Genomic DNA, 20,745 nt, shown 5'->3' on the forward strand with positions numbered 1-20,745 from the left:
ATCGCGTGTGTGGAGCGTGAGCTATGGTATTCCAAGGAAGGAGGAGTTGATATGAACTGAACTGGCTAGAACTGGATTTTGGCGGGAAGAATAAAGGTATTTTATTGGAAAATGAAAGTAAACAGGGGAGAAGCATTCAGGACAGCACGGAGTGAAGTAACGGGTGGCAGTAAATGGAATTTGGAAATGCCATAAATAAATTAAGAAGGGACCGGGAAATTTAATAGGCAATTAGGAACATTTCTATGGAATTCTAAAATTACATCGAATTCCAATTGTTTTGAGGAAGAATAGTGCAAAGCTGAAATTAATGTGTAGAAGAAAATAAGGAATAAGTAATTACCTGAAAAGAGTGCATCAAGACTTGTGAAGCTCTATGTTTAATATTTCAGTTATATAGTGAAGATTCCTTTTGAATAGTGTTACTTCAACGTGATAGTTAACTTCAGTTTTAAGTGTTCCTATAGTGAATCCAATGTACAAAGGATATAATCCAGTAGGAGCAGTCCATTTTTTTATATTTCATGTGAAGAAATAAGAGTTAGCTCTGCCCGATATATCTTAACATTAACTGTGGCGTTCTTCTAAAATTAGCCGAAGTATGGAGCTTTAAAGTGTTTCCCCCTTGAAGTGATAACTGCCTCATAATTGAATTAAGTGTTTGTTGACTAAGAGAGAATTAGAGAATTCTACTTTAAGAATATTTACTGTAAGATTCTGTAATATTGAACTGTGTGAACCATTTTTAATTATTCGGAAGAATGTAAAATTGACAGCTGGATGTCTGATGCCTAATGTTTTATGTTTTGTTGCGACCGTATATCTCTGATATTGATATATCGAAGCAATTTATCTAACTTTATCCTTTCTTATTTCAGTCGCTATATCAAGTTCTATCGCATGTACCTCTTTGTTAAGTAGGTTGCACCATTGTTATGTGATCTTCATTAATATTAACCTTATGTCTCGCTTCTCTTATGTCTTTTCTTATGTAACTTAACTTTTAAGGGCCCCCAGAAATTACCCATTCCCTGAATTCTATGAGTTATCCTGGTCACTCAGGCAAATTTATTTTTTATCTGCGCCAGCCTGGGCCTTAAGGTTAGAGATAAGCTCAGCCTTTAGGGTAATCATAGAATATCAGGTGCCACTAACAAAGTAAATTAAATTCTTAGAAACTTGGGTTCTCTGGCTTATTTTATTTTATTTGCAGTCGTACTTTCAATTCCTACTACTTTCAATTGGGTATTCCCACACACACACACACACACACACACGCGCGATCTCAGGTTCGATGTTTTATGAAGGGTCAGGGTCAGTCATTATGATCAGAAACACATGTAAGTAAGAAATCAATGCATTTATTAAACTCAATAAATAATGCCATACAAGTTAAAATGGTTATCAAATCTAATGTTAAACTTCTACCATTCATTCACTCTCTTACTCTTAAAAACAATTATGCATTGACTTCAAAATATTAGCAAATTCATTAACTCAACATATAACACATTCATAATTACAGCTCATTTGGACATTAAGGCATTTTAGCACATTTTATAATCTCTCTTGGATTAAATATGGCAGAATCTCTATCTAACTGAAAGTCCTTAAAGTTCACTTCAAAAACATAGTCATTTACATAGATCTTAATTCTTCACTCTTTCTTTCATTGCAAATTTTAGGTTGCATTCTCTTAACACTGTTAGTCAATTCTCAAAAGAGGCTAGAACAAGTGAGAGTACTTATCTATTCTTTATTGGTTTTCTTCCGTCCTTCCTTCTTTGTTTCGATTCTGGTTGTCTCGATCTTATCGCCACGTGGGTTACACGTGCTCACCTGGGCTGGGCGCTATCTTTCTGCTAAGGTTTTACGTCGATAATCTTCTCATCGCGGCCAGTGGTTAATCTTGCCGAAATCTACTGCAGTGTCATGTCCGATCCTATCGTAAGTCAGCCCTCAAAAATGAGAGCTGAACTGCAAAGAACTCTTGGAGCACACGGAGAGAAATCCAGGAACAAGAAAAAACGGGGTCATTTACTTCCGTGTCACGGGTTTTATTCGCTCTCCTAGAGCGCCACCTTTTCGAGTTTGAATTTTTCTTATCGTCTCACCCATTGGTCTCTGGCTGGGTGACTTCACCGATCAACATACGGGACTTCTTGTTTCCATGAACGTATGCATCATGATGCCTTCTTAGATGTGATGCCCACGGGTGCTTACGCTGCTTTTACAGTATTAGGGCAATCTTTGCCCTATGTTGCTGAATAATACGTATTCTTTCATTTACAATATTTCACTAATAAATTCTCTCTTATTTTGCCCCTTTTTGCTGACTTACATTCATGCTAGACATTTAGATACATTAATTTAAATTTATATAATTCACAGTTTATCATACAAGATGTTAAAAAAAAAAACATTTACTCTGCGCTAAAAGATAAGTATGCCTATATATTTTTTTGTTAATTGTTAGATTCTGGAATGGTGACATCATGTAAAATTTGAGGTCGCCTATTTCAGATCTAACAGTTTGTTATGAGTATTTGAACTAAGTTGATTTGCATTATCTTGTTTTCAAAGTTATACTTAATGTACATGTTATATAACCCTGCATTAAATGTTTTGTTTTATTGATTCCAATTTGGTGTTTGCCTGATTCTCTTTCATTGCACCACTCATAAAGTTTATCGGACCTTGCAGAAGCCTTAAATATTAATTTTAAACTCAGCCTGTAGAAAAGTGAGATTGCTAAAGTTAGTTGATGATTGATTCCACTATATTATATAGACTAATCTGAATATAGGGTGGCACAGGATAATATAAATTTCTCTATATTTGGATTAGTAATCAACCAACAATTAATTAAGATAAAAAAAAAACAGATAATTTAAATAAGAACTACGTTCTAACAAGATGGCGGATTCAGAGCCAGGATGTACGACACAACAATCCTAAAGTAATTCAGAATATTCTTCTCCCTTCTATGTATTAGGCCTACTGGCCTGTTACAGAGCTATCTTAAGCCCTTCTAAATTGTAACCATCCCGAGGATAAGGTGACTAGCCCTATGCCTCCAGGTATATTCTATGGCTGTAGTTGCGTGCGTTCATGGGGTTGGTTTGCCTGCTTGCAGGAAGAAAACCCCAAGATAAACTGGGGAAAAAAAACCCTGCTGTCCATGCCCAAGACCAGCTAACTTGGCTATGTCTGAGAAAGATCCTTAAACTCCTCATGTCAGTGATGGGAATCAAACCCAGGACACTCCTTTCCTAGGCATATGGTTGCAAAGTGCATAGCCACTAGACTAACCGAGTGGACAATTCAGAATATTAATGCATACAAAACTGATAACTCAATATGGGAGCTACTTCAGGTGCAAACTTTGTTTGCTTACACTTGGATAAAGGATTAAACTAAATTTATTATAGTCTAACCAAGTGGGAAAAAACTTCCAACATCTTTCTCTAATCCAGAGTAATTTAATAAGGTGAGACACCTTTTGGCAACTCGTATAGGTAAATATGACTTCTCCATTACTTCCACCTTAGTATCACCACCTCTGGATCTGGCTCTCACTGATGAGATCTCAATAAAGGTCGAAACCTGTCTGGGTAGTGGCCCTTCACTTAATGCATAGCATTATACATGTCCGCAAGGAGATGTGCTTTTGCATTATGGGAGAAACTAAGACAAGTGATGAGGGCTTAGTCCACCTTTACTACCAGTTGCCTCAGTCCTGAAGATACTTCAGGCACAAACTTTGTTTCTTACGCTTGGATAAAGGATTAAACTAAATTCATTATGGAGAAAAGATGCAGGAAATAAGAAAAGTTTCACTGACTATGTTTATGGTGATAGTGATATTTTCAAACTGGTTCAGGACATGACTATACAAAGGATTGGAAATCAAAAGTGATTGCCATGTAGTTTTGTGTAGGAGAAAAATGAATATCATACTGATACACAAATCAAATACACAAATACTATTCAAGAAAAAATGAAAGAGTTTGAAAATAAGAACCAAACCTAGGAGATTCAGTTGCAGATACTGAAGAAAACATTGACTGATGAATACGTAAGCTTCTGTGGTTTAGCAGTTCTGTAGAAAGCATCCGGTATAGAGACCAAGTTTTTAGATAAGTAATGATTTTAATACCAGGATGGTCTTTAAAGTTCTTGGCCTAACAATGAAAAACCGGATTTATAATTTCAAAATTATTTTTATTTTTCAACATAATCTATCTTAAGAATAATACATTCATTCTAGCGATGCTCTAGCACCATTATTCTGTCCCTGTAGTGTTCTCAGTAAGATCTGCAAAAATATCCCTCTACAGCTGCAAAATCATCTCTTGATTCGAAGAAAAACGCTGACCAGCGAGGAAGAGTTTTAGTTTTGGGAAGAGACAGAAGTCAGGGAGAGCCAAATCTGGGGAATAATGTGGATGTTCCAACAATTCATAATGCAGATCCCTTAATTTTCCCATTGACAAAACACCTTTGTGGGCAGGTGCACTGTACTGATGAAAGATAATTTTTTTCTTTTGCAAAACCAGGTCTTTTCTCCCGAATTTTTTCATCTAGTCTGGTTAAAAGATCAGAATAATATTCCGCGGTTATTGTTTTACCTTTTCAAGATAATTAATAAACAAAATGCCTTTAGCAGCCCAAAACACCGATGCCATTACCTTTCTTGCTGATGGAACCAGCTTCTGTCCACTGTTTTGACACTGCTGTTTGAATTCTGGTGTGTAATGCTGAATCCAAGTCTCACCTATGGTAATAAATGGATGCACAAAATTGGTTTTATTCTTGTTAAAACGCTCCAAGCACTGTTCAGAAATTTTCATGCGAGTGTGTTTTTGATCTACTGTGAGTAAGAGTGGCACCCATCTTGCACCAACTTTTTTCATTTGCAATTCTTCATGCAAAATATATCCTACATGTTCTTTTGAAATGCCTATAGTCTCAGCAATTTCACGCACTTTGACTCGCTGGTCATCCAATATCATATCGTGCACTTCTTCAATGATTTCTGGTGTTATTACACTTTTTGGACGACTTTCGCATGGATCATCTTCAAGGCTGTTATGGCCACGTTTAAATTCAGCAGCCCATTTCTTAATTGTCGGAAACAAAGGAAAAGCATGCCCATAAACTTTTATGAACTTTGAATGAATTTCTTTTGCCTTTAAACCATCTTTTACAAAGAATTTTATAACCACACAATATTCAATTTAATCCATTTCAAGGGATACAATACAGACAACACTTTTGCTTCAGACAGCTGTATAAAAAAAAAACTACTCAATAGAATCACTTACAATTTCACATGGATGCTTATGACATATGTACCAACTTAGAAAAAAAAAATCTTGCTGATAGTGTTGTCATCTATGGTCAAGGCTGAGAACTTTTTAAAATAAACAAATATAACCCTACAAATTTTGTAAGTCATTAATTAGACTTACATCATAACGGGTACTGGAAAAAGTCATACAAAAAAAAATGAAGACTAGAAACAATTAATACACATATTAGATACAGCATTCCCTTGATTAGTGCACCTAATGTGTTCTTTAAAAAGGCGCATTAATCGAAAACACACTAATCGAACATATATATTACATAATAACTTATGGGAAACAGCATAATTCGTTTCTCAAATTTCTTTGTTTTTTTTTTTTTGAACCTTAATTTTTTTATAAAAGAATTAAGGTATGTCTCAGGGCCTAGTTAAAGGAAAACCATGAAGCTGAAAGACAATAAAACATATTCAGAATATCTTAACAAAAAATTGAGCTAACATAGTTTGGAGGGCATTTTGTTTATTTTTTTCATACAACTGACAGTATGGCCTAATTGCCTCATCTACTCTTCTGCAAAAATTTCCTGCTTCTCTCTTCATCATCGAATCTTTTTCACACATCACTTTTTTTGCTCACTAATTCTTTTACTCATGATTAAAGCTTGGGAAAATACTTAAAATAAAAAAAAAGGAAGGAAAACACACTCATAATAAATTTAGTTTAATCCTTTATCCAAGTATGAGCAAACAAAGTTTGCGCCTGAAAATATCTTCAGGCGAAAAATAAAACTTTATTTTATAAAAGTGAAAAATAAACTTTCAAAACATACTCATATAACATTGCAAAGGAGGCATGAGATACAACCATCAAAGCGCTATGTAATTATAGTACGCCTACACTTTTGTACAGCTTCGCTTATTCCAAGAACAGTCGAACAACCACTTTAAAAACTACAATGATCATAAAAGAGAAGTTAATTTTCCGACGTGTAATCCCAGAAGACGGTTTGATTACCCTATTATCAGAATGGATTCTCCTTTTTGTGACATGCGCAGAAGTGTCGAAGGGTCTCGAATCTGTGGGCATACTATAGCAGACGACATAAATATTGGCGGTAAATTTTGGAACACAGTATACATAGTGCACATGGAAGTAGTGTAGTAGGCCATTAATTTGTAAAATGTTTTAAATAGGTAACTAAAGTATTTCATTCTAGTGAGTGATTTTTTAAAATAGTTAGCCATAAAATGTATAGATAGAAAATTTTTAAAATCTGTAACATTTATTTTTAAGATGTATATAGGCACACTAATTGAATTTTAGAGACACTAATCGAGGGTTTACTGCATTATCAGAACTTCATAACTGGCACATACAAACAAGCACAGGTATATTTATATCAACTTGTGGACAGTCAAAAGGAATGAGATACTGCTATTTCATCAGTATCACATTTTTAGAACTTTGGGATAGTGCCCAAATGGAAAATATTAAAGCATTTTAGCTGGAATTAATTTGCTACCATGAAAGACACCTCAAATATATATGAAGAATTGGGATATTGCATTTTTGCTTCTTCTTTTTTTTTTTGAAATCATCTTTTGTAGGTTTTAATAAAATTGGATCCTTGATATTAGAAATATTTTTGCTAGTTTTATTCCACATGAAAGAAACAGATATTCTACTAGTTTAGTAAAAAATCTTGTGGAAAACACACACATTTGTTATGACATTGTTTGCTGGTTTGTGAATGCTGCAAACTACTGGTAACTTGCATGTCATATTGAATTAAAGAAGACCAGACTTGACGTAAAATCATTCCAGTTGTACTGTGAGGATGTCTGATCATTTCAACAGGGTCTACCACTGAGACCTATTGTTGATGTAAGGTATTCTCTGACTTCATTACTATCCAAATAACTAGCAATTTAGCAAACATGCTAAGTCCCCAACACCAGTGTTAATTTTATGGTGATTAATTAAATCTTATTAAATCTTGTCTTCTGCTGCGCCTTAGTAAAATCTACGATATTATACTATTCAAAACTTATCTTCAAAATCTCTCTTTATTTTAACTTAAACCTTAACTTATAGTCGTATTTCCGAGCATATAATCCATTGCTTGATTTAATCTCGTAATCTTCAATCCTCTCACACTCAACTTAATTCTCAAGGCCACAAATATTATTGTTCACGTGTGCAAAACCTTCAGATCTAAGAAATTGCCTCTGGCTGGAGCCAATCTCTTTGTCTAAACAACTGGTGTTTTTCTAAATTGAATTTTGGAAATTTATTTGATTTCTAGCTGCACTACCAAAATCGTGGATAGGAGATGAATATCCTTCCAAAGAAAAACACTCAGTAAAACACGGAACCTTTCACTCTTACTTAATACTAAATCCAGCAACATAAAACTTCTATACTACAGTCGTGGCTACTCAAAACTCTAGGACACACAGATTAGAATTTTATGAGCAGTACATTGGTATGCAGGAATCAGGCAAATTATTTAACAAAGAAAACAATTTATTCACTCAAAGAATGTACAAAAAGGTTAATACTAAAATTACAAGATAATTCAGGCTCTGCACCTCAACAGCAACTTATTTTTTTGAAATACAATTAATCATCTTAAATAAACATTCTCTTAAAAACCACATGTCTCTATGGTATTACTTTAGCCATCAATTAGTCACGGACAGAGTAAAATGCACTGCTAAACAAAAGACAGGCTTAGCAAAAAAAAAAAAAAAAAAACAATAATAAGCATATAATATTTCACCATAAACAAAATGCCAATTTTTCTCTCACACAACTGAACAAGATAGTTCAATGATTAGCTAATGCCTACAGTCCTCAAGTACTATTACCAAAAAAAAAAAAAACTTTAGACAAATCAGCATCACAAATTCTGTCTCTAGTAAAACAATACATAAAACCTTACTTTGTAATAGTTTCTGGTCCACTCTGATAGGTTCTTGAAATTACTTTCCGATCTTCGCTACACACACGGGTACCTTTTTTCCAGGATTTGTGAGATCACTTCTTACTTTTGCAAACATCAGGAAACGTGGCGGCATGAAAATCCGGTAATAACTTTCTTCAAAAAGAGCACAAATGAGTTATCTCACACTTCTGGCATCTAATGGCAGGAATGCAGGACTCCGACCTTGAATTGGCACAACTTTCCCGAACCTGGATCCAGAACAAAATGAAGACGAACATATTCTGCTACAAACATCGATACAGCCTTCTGCGTGGCCTTCCGTCTGAAGATGATACACCTCTGCTAAAGCCTACGAAAATTCCAGTTGGTAACTACGAACCATCACTGACGACAATTAGCAAAACTCCATTGCGACTCTCTAACCTCTGACCTCCGTTGTTGTAACTGTGTAACTTACATCCTAACTGTGTAACTTCTGATCATCGTATCATAACCCCCTTTTATCTTGCTCACTTGACCTTGGGTTCTGTGACATTTTAATCCCTTGGGGATGTCGTGGGTCTGCACCCACCACCTTTTTCCGTCGTTGCATTAAGGCGGGAAACCCCCCGTACATATTTGACCTCCTTGACTGTAATTGCTCTAGGTCATAAGTTAACAAGAATCCGTATGGAAATATCTTTGTCTGAAACTTTCTTTTGACACAAATTATTTCACATTTAACTTTCTTTGTTCTTTTTACAAAATTTTGGCAGTTATATTATTTAACAATTTACAAAAATTTATTTCTACATTACTAAACATTACAAATTTTGCGAATTAATCACAAGTATAATGAATAGAATTTTGTCTACCAGCAAAATCAGTATATAAGGTATTTTTGTATAAAATTCCTTCTATACATGATTTTACACCAGCAAAACAACCTCTTTTGTAAAGAACATGACACAATTCATAGAATATAATAAAGATTACAAATCTACTTGCAAGACTTGACATTAATCTGTTTACCAATGTACCGAGAACAGAAAAATCGACAACTGCAAGATCTATTTCTACCAGACACTGTAGATCTCTCCAACCATCTCTTTCTTTGACACTGTAGCTCTCTCCAACCATCTCTTAATAGCACTTTCTTCAAATATTCTTTCTAGAAAAAAGAATATTTTGGACAGAAAGATTACAATGGGCTCTTTGCTTTCTCCCTTATTAGCAAATCTGTTCATGGAGTGGTTTGAAGAAAAAGCCATTCAATATCAGGGAACACAACCTAAAGTGTGGCTTAGATATTTCAACAACATTTTCATCATTTAGCCTGGCACTATTACCCAATTGACTCTCAGATTAAATTCACTGTTGAATTAGAGATAAACAAGTCTTTACCATTTTTGAACACACTTGTAAAAGTATCCAAGTGGAACACACCCAGTTTTGTACAGAACGCCAACAAAACACTGGACAATATTTGCATGGCACATCCCATTACCAATCGGTGCAAAAAATAGGCATTATTTATTTCCTACACAATAGAGCTTGCAGAATCTCCACTAATATAGATAAAAGAAATCAAGAGTTTGACTACATCAGTACCATCCTACTAAAGCATGGCTACAACAGAAAATTATTCAACAAAATTCTATGTAAACCTCCAAGATGATTGGATGAACATGAAAAACAAGACTTCAAAGAAACAGTGTTTCTCTCCTATATATAATCAGTCACAGATTTATTAAGCATACTACATCAACAAAATATAAAAGGTTGCCTTCTACCCATTCAACAAGACTTCTAATCTCCTGAGATCTCCAAAACCTCTCCATCCACCTCTTAAAAAAAACCTGGTATCTACAAGATGAACTGTAGTTGTGGTCTATGCTACATAAGACGTAGGTTGGAGAGATATGCCAATCTGAACACATCAAAGACATAGAGAATGAAAGGTTATACACATAACAGGACTGGCAGTAAATACAACTGAAATCAAACATCACGTATTCCACATTCTCCACAGAAGCCTATGCAACAATAAGGAGCTGAAGAGTAATTTGATTTTGTATTTTTATTTAGTTTTAGTTGTAAATAATTTGGTGAAGTCTGAGTGGCATTTTTGATATTAGAATTGCAAAAGATAAGTTGCTAATTTTAACAGATTCTAATGTTTTTCAAAAGCATTTTACAAAGAACACAGCTACCACTCCCAAAATTAACTTCATAATTAATTAACATAAATATCATTATCATCTTCAAAATCCTCTTAATACCCATTATGATAGTGAAGAGTTCATTAACATTTAATCACATATTAGAGGTATAATTTCTTACCTACAGAAACACTGAGGTAGCTCAGCACTGCCATACAAAGTCCATAAGAAGGGACTGTTTCCATAACGACCCAAAGACTCCAAGAAATTCTGAGTGGCTTTCAAACCCTTCAATAAAACAATAAAAACATTAGTTGTTTAATAAAATAACTAAATTCAGTTCATAGTTTAATTATAATAATAGAAACCAAATTATTATTCAAATACTGTTACTGTCAACTCTCACTACAGCAAACACCATTATAGTGAATTTACTCACTATAAGAAAACTACTTACAAGTCCCAAAAGAACTCATCAATGCTATTCCAAAGAAAATGCACGATAACAAATCTTCTATTAACAAATTACTCCTTTGACCTCTCTGAATTATTTATATATAGTGATGGTATATATATTTTTCTTTTCTTTTCCATTTTTTTTCTTTAAATATAATAACAAAAATTTAGCAAAATTGTGGATAATGCAATAATATCTCACAAGCTTTATGACATTTTTGCTTGTTAAGCAACAACAAGCATTTATGCACACTAGATTAAAATTCAAAACCTAAACATACAGAACGTAATTCTACCTGCTCCATTATTAATTACAGATCTCATGGGAACCAGGACACAAATTTTGCATACTCTCTCTCTTGAGAGGAATGTCAAGAGTTATGTTTGAATTCAGAATTAAATGATACAAATCAACTTTCAAAACCAGCTGTTTGGATGTCAAAATGATATTAAACACATATTCAGAGATTATAGCAAGATTTTTTAATCCTAGAAACTTGGGTTTTTCATCCTACATACAAGCAAAATGGCCAGAAAACATATGCAATTAACAGCCAAGCGATAAATCCTTGAAAGTGTCAAATAATACTAATAATTAGTATATTTATGTCACCAAAGACATTGCTTCTTAATTATACTTATGAACTATGAAGTAAAATGAAAAGGGTCAGTTGATCAGCTTCCCTGACACTTTCTGCCCTGACAATAATCTGGAATATTACCACACATCCATTCAAGTCCATTAAAAATGGAATGTTTTTACAAAACACTCACCACACACACAATCATTAAATTTCCTTGTAACATCTTCATTTTAATTTTATTTTTAATCTGATCCACATACATGAAAGGCCACATGACCTATAGCACATTAGTGATATTTGTGTGTGTGTGTGGACAAGAGGAATAGAAGAGAAAGGAGGAATCTGGTAACATTTTGCTTGAACAGCTGAAGGCTGTGATCTTTGGAGAAGGGCAGAGTAGGGGAGACAGGGACAGAGTAGATGGAATGAAAGAGGCAGTGAAGTTGGTTTGGTGAGTTTCAAGATGGACTATAAAAGGGTGTTGGTTAGCAGTGGCTCTTGCTTTAATGATTTTGGAGGAGAGTGGGGAGGATAATAGTGGCCAATTCAGCAGATCTGTAGAAGAGGCACAAGGCAAAAACTGAATATCTGTGAAAGAGGGATCGAAGTGAGTATGTGAGAGAGGGATCATTAATTAGCTGGATTGCCCTCTTCTGGACAGAATTAAGCAATCTTAGAGAAGATTATGGTGCACCACCTCAAATATGGGAGCAATACTCCATAGCTGGGCAGATTTGGGCTTTGTATAGAGTTAGCAGCTGTGAAGTGGTGTCTTGTGCAAAAAAGTACACCAAGTTTTTTGGTGTTGTCTGCAGAAGCTATAGTTGAAATGTAGTTGTACTAGGAAAGATTGAGGTGCAGGTCAGTCCAAGAAGAGAAATCTGATTGTGCTTGGATATCACAGTATTACTGAAGGTAAGGGGGAGAGGCATAAAGGCTCTTTCTTGCAACAGATCAGACAGGACTGTGTTTTGAATTTAACTGTGTTTTAACGGTTTTTAAATACAGTTTTCTCAGTAATTACATATTTTTATTTCTATAACTGTTGTCAGAATTCACATCAGAAATCACAAATATAAGATACGACAAAGTAGTCGTATTATTTTATTCTAAAACATCTGTAAAGAAGTAATTTTTTTACAGATAACAGCTCTATTGTACATTAGTACTGTAAGTATTATAAGGGTTAAAGACACAGAAATTAAAATCCCGTTTAAAGATATTCATGAAAAGACATTCCTGCAGTGGTATTCAAACAAACAAACTCATTTTTTAGCGAGCAGAGAAGCTATCCACTGGACCAACCAGGCTGTAAAACATATAATATTGGTTTGATATTAATAATATCTTGAGCCAAGATATTATTAATATCAAGGCTCAACATCGAGATCGTTGGAGGCATCTTTGTGATCTGCACTCATGGAGAAATCCTGAGTGAAGCATGGGTCCATCAAGGTAATTAATAATATAGATATCGAACCTATAATGACAGAGTGCTCCTGTTTATTAAGGTACAATTCTGTTAGTCCTTCCTGCATATTTAATTATTATTATTATTATACAGTATCTCCAAGCAGTCCAGAGACTCCCACACTAACATTCACTGTCAGGGCACTCACAATTCTAATTCTGGAAATCCATTCCACTTGTTCACCACTCTCCACACAAAAACTCTAGTCCACACCCTTACTAACAATCCCACAACTTCCATGGATGATCCCTAGTTCTCTGACTATTTGTCATATATTGAAAACTTTTACTTGCAATTTTATAAAACCTCTTTAATATCTGATAAGATTCTATCATGTCCCCTCTTTTCCACCTATCAGTCAAACTTTGCAACCCACAGACCTTCAACCTAAGCTTATATGGACCATTTCACAGACCTGTCACTAGATTAGTCACTCAATCTTTGAATCCTCTCTACCACCTCATGAAACCCAAGAAGCCCAGGTAACCAAATCTGTGCACAATAGTCAAAATGTGGCCAAATCATAGTCATAAACTTCACTATCTTTACTTGTTAGCATGTTTTTCAACATCCAAGTAATCCTTTGAGCAATACTGTTTCTCTCAAACAATCTCTAACTTCCCATGAACTACTGACTTTCTTTCCTTGTAGTTTCTCAAGCAATGGCACTGGTCCAAGATGCCTCCTAAGTCTGTCATAATTACCAGCTTTATAGCTCAATGTAAACCCTTTCTTAACAGAGAATTCCCAGAACAAGACTGCATGGTCACTCTCTTCAATTGGAGTCAGAGTGTGTACTTTGGTTATGGATATATCTTCTGATTCTATTATCAGATCCAAAATTCTTAAACCCCTTGTCCCCTCTATAACAAGTTATTTTATGTAATTATCCCTTAGCAACTATATAAATCCCACTTTCATCTTACAATGCCCCTTTCCTCCCTCCAATCTATGTCCCCATAGTTAAAGTCTCCCATAATAACTGTTTGGTCTGCTCGTGCTAATCTGCCAACATATGGCATCTACATCTTCCTGTGGATCCCATGGTCTATAGCAGTACTCAACAATATATTTTGTCCTTTTGACCTCTATCTCACACCAGATGGCTTCAAATGAACCATCTACCTGAGACCTAAAATCCCTTTTAATTTCTAATTTTTGGTTGTAATTCTTCAGCTATCATCAGCAATACCCCATCTCCTATACTATTCCATCTAACCTCCCTGAAAATACAATATCCTTTACATTCTATTCCTGTATCATTTTCTATCTCACCGAGGCCTATAATTTTTGACCAAGTCAAGCTGACCAATGCCAAAAACTCCACTCTCTTATTTCTAATACTACTGGCATTTATGTGCATGCATTTCAACATTCCTTGGACCCAACTATTACCCTTGTGTAATGTCATTACCAATTCACTCAAATCTGAAACTTGTGTAATCGCATTCAGCACTGCATAATCATTTCTGTACACACACACACACACACACACACACTCATTTACCCCAGAGTAAGCATGTAATTGTGCTATTTCACACTTTACTGTCATCCAGGGGTGTCTAAACACATGCTTGAGTGCGTTCCCCTAATATCTCTAGTTCTTTGGTTTTAATCTTCTAAAGAAAACTCAACAACACTTTCTCCAAATTCCAAAACCATTCCAATGTAGTCCATCAGACATATATAAGTCCTATTGTCTATCAAATTTACTCCATGCATCTATATACAGCACACCACAATCTTCTTACTGACTTATTAGCAATCATGGCCCTTCTTCTCAACTGTGTCGTATAATACCAAAATACCAAAATTGACATTCTTTACTTCCTTAGACTTCTTAAACCCTTGTCCCTTTTCACTTCTTTCAACAACTTTCATATCTCCACTCTCATTGCATATCTCCCTTTTAAAATCATTTGTTCCTGCCAAAACCATCAACTCTTTCACTCCTCCCTTCTGCAAACTAATAACTTCACTAACATCCTTGATCTTTGCACCCAGGAAACAAGCTTTTGTCACTTTCTCATGAAGTATACCTCTTATCATCGAATCTTCGCACAATACTTTCTCTTTATTTCCAGTTTCTCATCCTTTCATACTTTCCCCATTCACTTTGCCAGTTGCTCTAGCTTCCATTTTGTTCTGTGAATGACACTATTTATTTAAGTATGCTATTTCATGCCTTACTGTCATCTCTTCATCGACATTACTATCAGCCACTTCTTTCATGATCTTAAATAATAAAATAAGTAAAAAAAAAAAAACACCATCATCTAATGCCTTTTATTCCCTTATAGGGAGTAGATGAGGCCTTTATACCCTATCTAGCTTTTGGAGACTGAGTGGGCAGTTTAATCTCCACTGGTAGCCAATCAGAAATAGCTAGCCCATGTCTATCACTAATTATAGCAGCCGCCGATAAAGAGGTTGGCAAACAAGTGCTGCCATCTCTTGGTATCTAACCCTAACAAGATATGTTACTGCCTGAAATAATGTAGGTACTACAGTCGATTTTCTTGAGTTTACGGGATAAAAAACCTGCGTTTCCGGGAGGAAAAACCTGCTTGGTACCTAACCCTAACAAGATATGTTACTGCCTGAAATAATGTATGTATACGGTCGATTTTCTTGAGTTTACGGGATAAAAAACCCGCGTTTCCGGGAGGAAAAACCTGCTTGCCTGTGCCAGAGATCGACTAACTCAGGAATCGGTCGAAGAAAGGCTTAGAAAAAGTTCCTCCAGTCGGCGACTAGACTTGAACTTAAGTCTGACTTCGAGTGACCAAGCGCAGAGGACGCAAGCGCCACTTCCACTGAGCTACACAGGCCATATTCAGGCAATAATGATCAAGGAAAGGAAGGAGTAGCAATAGCATTACACACCAAACATGAAGTAAACTTTTTGATTGGAAGGCAGTTTCAAGTAGTTATGTGGACAAACTTAAATGGGGAAATGGACAATGAACTTACTGGTGCCTATGGTCCAACAGAAGGTTCTTCTAAGGAAGAAGTGGAGGAATTTGTTGAGTCATTAGAGCAGGTAGCTGATATAAGGAAAATGGAAAAAGTGGTATTTGTTGAAGATCTAAACAGAGTATGAAGTGAATCTCACCAAGCATAAAGAAATGTTCTGGGAAAATTTGAAAAAAAGAGCAAAGCTGATAATAATGGTAAGTATCTGCTGGATTTTTGCTCACGATATGGACTAGTCATTACTAACACCATGTTCCAACATAAAAATGTGCACAATTTCACACAGAAAGAAGATACAAGAAATAAGAAAAGCCTCATTGACTATGTCATTGCTGACAGTGATATCTTCATGCTTGTCCAGGATAAGAGTGCACAGAGGATTTGAAATTAGAAGTGAACATTACTTAGTGCTAAGTAGAATAAAAATGGATATCACAAGGGAAAGAATAGTATGTAAGAAAGTTTTAAAATAAAGTTGAGCAGCTTTTGTAGGTAAACTGTAGACTCAGCTATACAAAGATTACTGAAGAAAAACTGAAATAGTTTGAAAACAACAACCAAACCTTGGAGTCTCAGTAGCAATCTCTAAAGAAAACATTGATTGATTCAGCAAGAGAGTTATGTGGTGAAGATGTCTGCAAAGATAGAAAAATAAGCTTGATAAGGAAATAAGATAGAAATATAAATGCTGCTTTAACATTTTGTATCCACCCCATGGTGGACACAAAATGTTAAAGCAGCAGTCCTGGAAAAAGAAAACAGAAAGAAGAAAAAGAAAGCCCACCAAAAGTTCCTAGCAAATCAGCAGATGCTCTAAAAGAATAGAGAAGAACGTAAGAGAGCTAAGCTATGTATAAAAGTAGCTAAACGAAATTCATGGGAAAACTTTTGTAAGAATATAGAAAATAAATATCAGGAAGATGGCAAAATTTCTGGAGGCCATCCTTAGAAATGTGAAAAGGCAGCTGGTATTTGACCAGAAATGCTTAAATAATGGAGGTATAAAAGTTTTGCACTGCATAATTCAGACAGCCAAGTCAGAAGGTGAAATTCCATATCATTGAAGTGCAGTGCTCATAGTTCCCATCTATAAAAACAGAGAATCAAACTAAATGTGCGAATTACAGAGGAATTTCTCTACTAAGTATTTCAGGTAATATACAAACATACTTAAAAAGATATTAAGAAAAATTACGGAAAACAAACTGGGAAAAGAAGTTGGATAAGGGCCAAATAGAGGTTATCAGAAGATTTTCACTTTATGACAAACAGTTGAGAAATCTGGAAAAGGCATATGACAAGGTGCTCAGAGAAAAGGTTTTCAAAACACTACGATTTTATGGAGTAAGTGGAACATTATTATTATTCACTTATTATTATTACGTGACATCTGCTCTACAACTACACCAATGCCATCTGCTGCCCATCACCACCACTAGTATTTTCACAGACAATCACAAACATCCATGCCCACGGTGGGATTCGAACTCACAGCCTTTTGGCTGGAGAGTGGATACACTAACCACTCGGTCAGCATTATACAGAGCAATACATAGTAAATATTTAAGTTGTAAGTCAGCATGTAGAATTGAAGGAGATACAGGAAAATGGTTTGATGTAAAATCAAGTGTGAGATATGATGTATTGTTGTGACATTGACCTTATTTTTGAACTGGAGATATCAAACTTAGTAATTTGCTTTATACAGATGATGATGTACTCTTAAACATATCCAGTGCAAATCTCACGGATTCTCTAACTAAAGTGAATAGCAGTTGTAATAAATTTGGCATGAAAATAAGCAATAAAAAGATCAAACCTATGCAAACGGGAACATAATTTTTTTTTTTTACAATTTTTTAGTGAAGATGGTAAATTACATATGGAAATATCCCTCCCCCCTGTCTGGTTGAAAGATGGATAATTTGTGCTAGATCATTACTAAAAGCATATACTTTGGCATCTCTTTCAGCCTGATCTGGGAAATTAAGAGAAGCCAGTTTGAATTATGAACACTGCAGTTTCCAAGGAAGATGATCTTATGGTTGAGCTAATTAGACTGCAAAAAATCAACTTTGAGGGATAAATAATCAAGAGATCAGAGTGAATGTTGGAAATAGGGGGAGCAGTAAAAAGTAGCATATAAATGGTAGCAATTTTCTACCAGTCAGGAGGTACATGGTATTGTAAAATCTCTCACGATATGTGACTTCGTAACTTTTTTTTTTTTTTTTAGGAGAATGTACTTAAAGTAATGTTAATTTTTTGACTGAAATAATCTTTTCTGTAATAATATTATATTGAACCTTTGTTAAAATAATGTGGTGCATGACGTCATCATGTAAGGCTATTAAGTAATGTTAAATCAGTAAGTCTAATGCCAAAATTAGTGAGGAATTCTGAGAATTGTCATATACTCTCATATGTCATCATGTCCAGAGGTCAATACGTGACAAATGCCATGGATAGAGAATTCCAAAGACACGCGAAGAATAACATCAGCATATCTGAAGGTCAATATGTGATCATTTTCGAAAGATGTGCATGTGCACAACGGAGGTCCGGGCCTATATTAGGCAAGTCACTGAAAGAAATTTTGTCTTAGGATTTTCTAAGCCTTCTCTTACCTGAGTTCACCGTCACACTGGGTTTGTTGTTAGAAATCTAAAGAAAAGTGTCGTGGGTTCCGAGTCTTCTACGTGGGTCCATCGCCATGTGAGAAATATTGTGTTGATCATCTCGAAAGGAAGGAGCTATACATCGCCGCCATGTTAAGGGTCCCATAAGGAGAGGCATAGTTGACAACCCCAACAAGGAAGAAGTTTAGCAGGAAAATAGAAATTAGTCATATTTTGTTCACACTTACATGTGAACAAAATATGAATGTGAAAGACTGTGCTGAAAGAGAATTGTAAGTAGTTGTAATACTGAACAAGAATGTATGTCAAGTGTCTATGTTTATGAAATATTGTATATTAATGGTGAATTAGGATTCACCAAAGTATGACATATTCAGTTAATGCTATGCTATATTGTGAATTAGCTTAGAACTAAAGTTAGATTAGAAGGAATTGAGACTAGAAAGAGTATTGTGATGACATTGTGTATGTATGTGAATCATCCTTTAATTCCTTTTGTCTTAATTAAATGGTTTGTGAACAACATATTGGACTCATTCTGTCAATGCACTAGCCTAAAAAATTTGAACCTGTATAACATAGAAGTTATATGATTTATATTTAAGCCACAACTAGAGTAAAGTAAGGGTATACATAAGTGGGGAATATAAACGATATCTGCTTTGTCTTTGATTTAAGATCTTATATTCTCGTACTCTTAGTCTAACTGGCACAGTCATTAAACAAATAAATGTGTTAGACTATAGAGTGTGAGAAATAAGATATAGTATATATAATAAATAACGGAAAAACTCACGTAGAAATATTATTTAATGGTATAATTTTCGCCCGTGTGTCACAGGCATCTTCAGTACAATTAGGCACAAAAATCAAACATTAACTGACAATTCCAAAAATTTTTGGAATTGTCAGTTAATGTTTGATTTTTGTGCCTAATTGTACTGAAGATGCCTGTGACACACGGGCGAAAATTATACCATTAAATAATATTTCTACGTGAGTTTTTCCGTTATTTATTATATATAGTTATGTCTACTCACAGTTTACCTCTTTTAAAACTTAAGATATAGTAGAAATACATATATGGCGGCAACCGACCATTCCCGAATATTGAGTAAAGAGAAAACAGAAGACAGGGCAGGGTTAAAGCAAGGTAGTAAATAAACATAACAGAGAACAGAATATATAATTATTACATATGGCACAGCCCACCACATTATTACAATATCTCCAAACTGGTAGAAAATGAAAGCCTTGTGACATTAGAACATCACAAGCCTTTGACATCTTCTTCTTTCAACAGTGCAAATAGCTGAATCATGTCCAAACAACTTTCGCTGTCACTGTTGGTTCAGAAAAGCAAATGATCTTACAATGTGAATGAACATTAACAAACATTAATCCTGAAACTCCCAAACATCAATCAATAACAGAATACTTACATAAAAAATCTTCTTTCTTCATACCTTTTTTTTGTAGTTGAAAAAGTTCAAGGATATATAACAGAAGGATTAACAATACAGCCATGAAATCATGACTTTTAGTAAAGCAGTAACAAGTCCTAACAAACATGGTGGAGCAAAATGTATTAATAAAAATAAATAAATAGTTGAGCAGTGTTAAATAGAATTACCTCCCACATGGAATAAAAGCAATTCATTGATTTAATTATATTACTACTTAGTAGAAGTTGCTAAACCTTGTGAACTTTAATATTATTTCAGAGAACGCTATGCTTGGAGGTGCATGTTCTGAAAGCTCAGACTCAACTTATGATATTTAATGTAATTTTTATGTTCCTCATGAAACTGCTACAGATGTTCTAGATTGGCTAAAAGTAATAAATTGCAGGTACAAGAGATATGGTATACAGATCTTATCTTTGACAGAACCTAAAAAATGGTTAAACTTTTTTTTTGCACTGTCATTTCCTGGAGTTTATAGAATCTTTATACCTGTGAGGCAGCGAAACATGCATAAACACAGTAAATAAAAATATACAGATAACCCTCGTATAATGCGGAAGTTATGTTCCATAGAAATGCCGCGTTATATAAATTGCATTATAAGAGACATAGATCACATAGAAAAAGTAGGGTTAGGTTCCGAAATCGTTTTTTTTTAAAATTATATAAACAACAATGACATATCCAACAAAAACAATATTTTTTATTTAATTCAGGTAATTCATGTAAGTTAAGAAAACCTAAACTATGACA

The 20,745-nt window shown here is 34.7% G+C and overlaps 1 protein-coding gene across 1 annotated transcript in view; it reads right to left on the reverse strand.

Moving 5' to 3' along the window:
* Positions 1-20,745, reverse strand: part of Rep (Rab escort protein) — a 246,581-nt gene that overhangs the window by 83,190 nt on the left and 142,646 nt on the right. Inside the window, exon 9 of the mRNA XM_090395371.1 lies at positions 10,582-10,688. Coding sequence (XP_090251497.1) covers positions 10,582-10,688 — 107 coding nt within the window. The remainder of the gene's footprint in view (positions 1-10,581; positions 10,689-20,745) is intronic.

The sequence above is a fragment of the Typopeltis vanoorti genome, chromosome 7, assembly GCF_054136105.1.
Source record: "Typopeltis vanoorti isolate ZY-2024b chromosome 7, IOZ_Tvanoo_1.0, whole genome shotgun sequence".
NCBI lineage: Eukaryota > Metazoa > Arthropoda > Arachnida > Uropygi > Thelyphonidae > Typopeltis > Typopeltis vanoorti.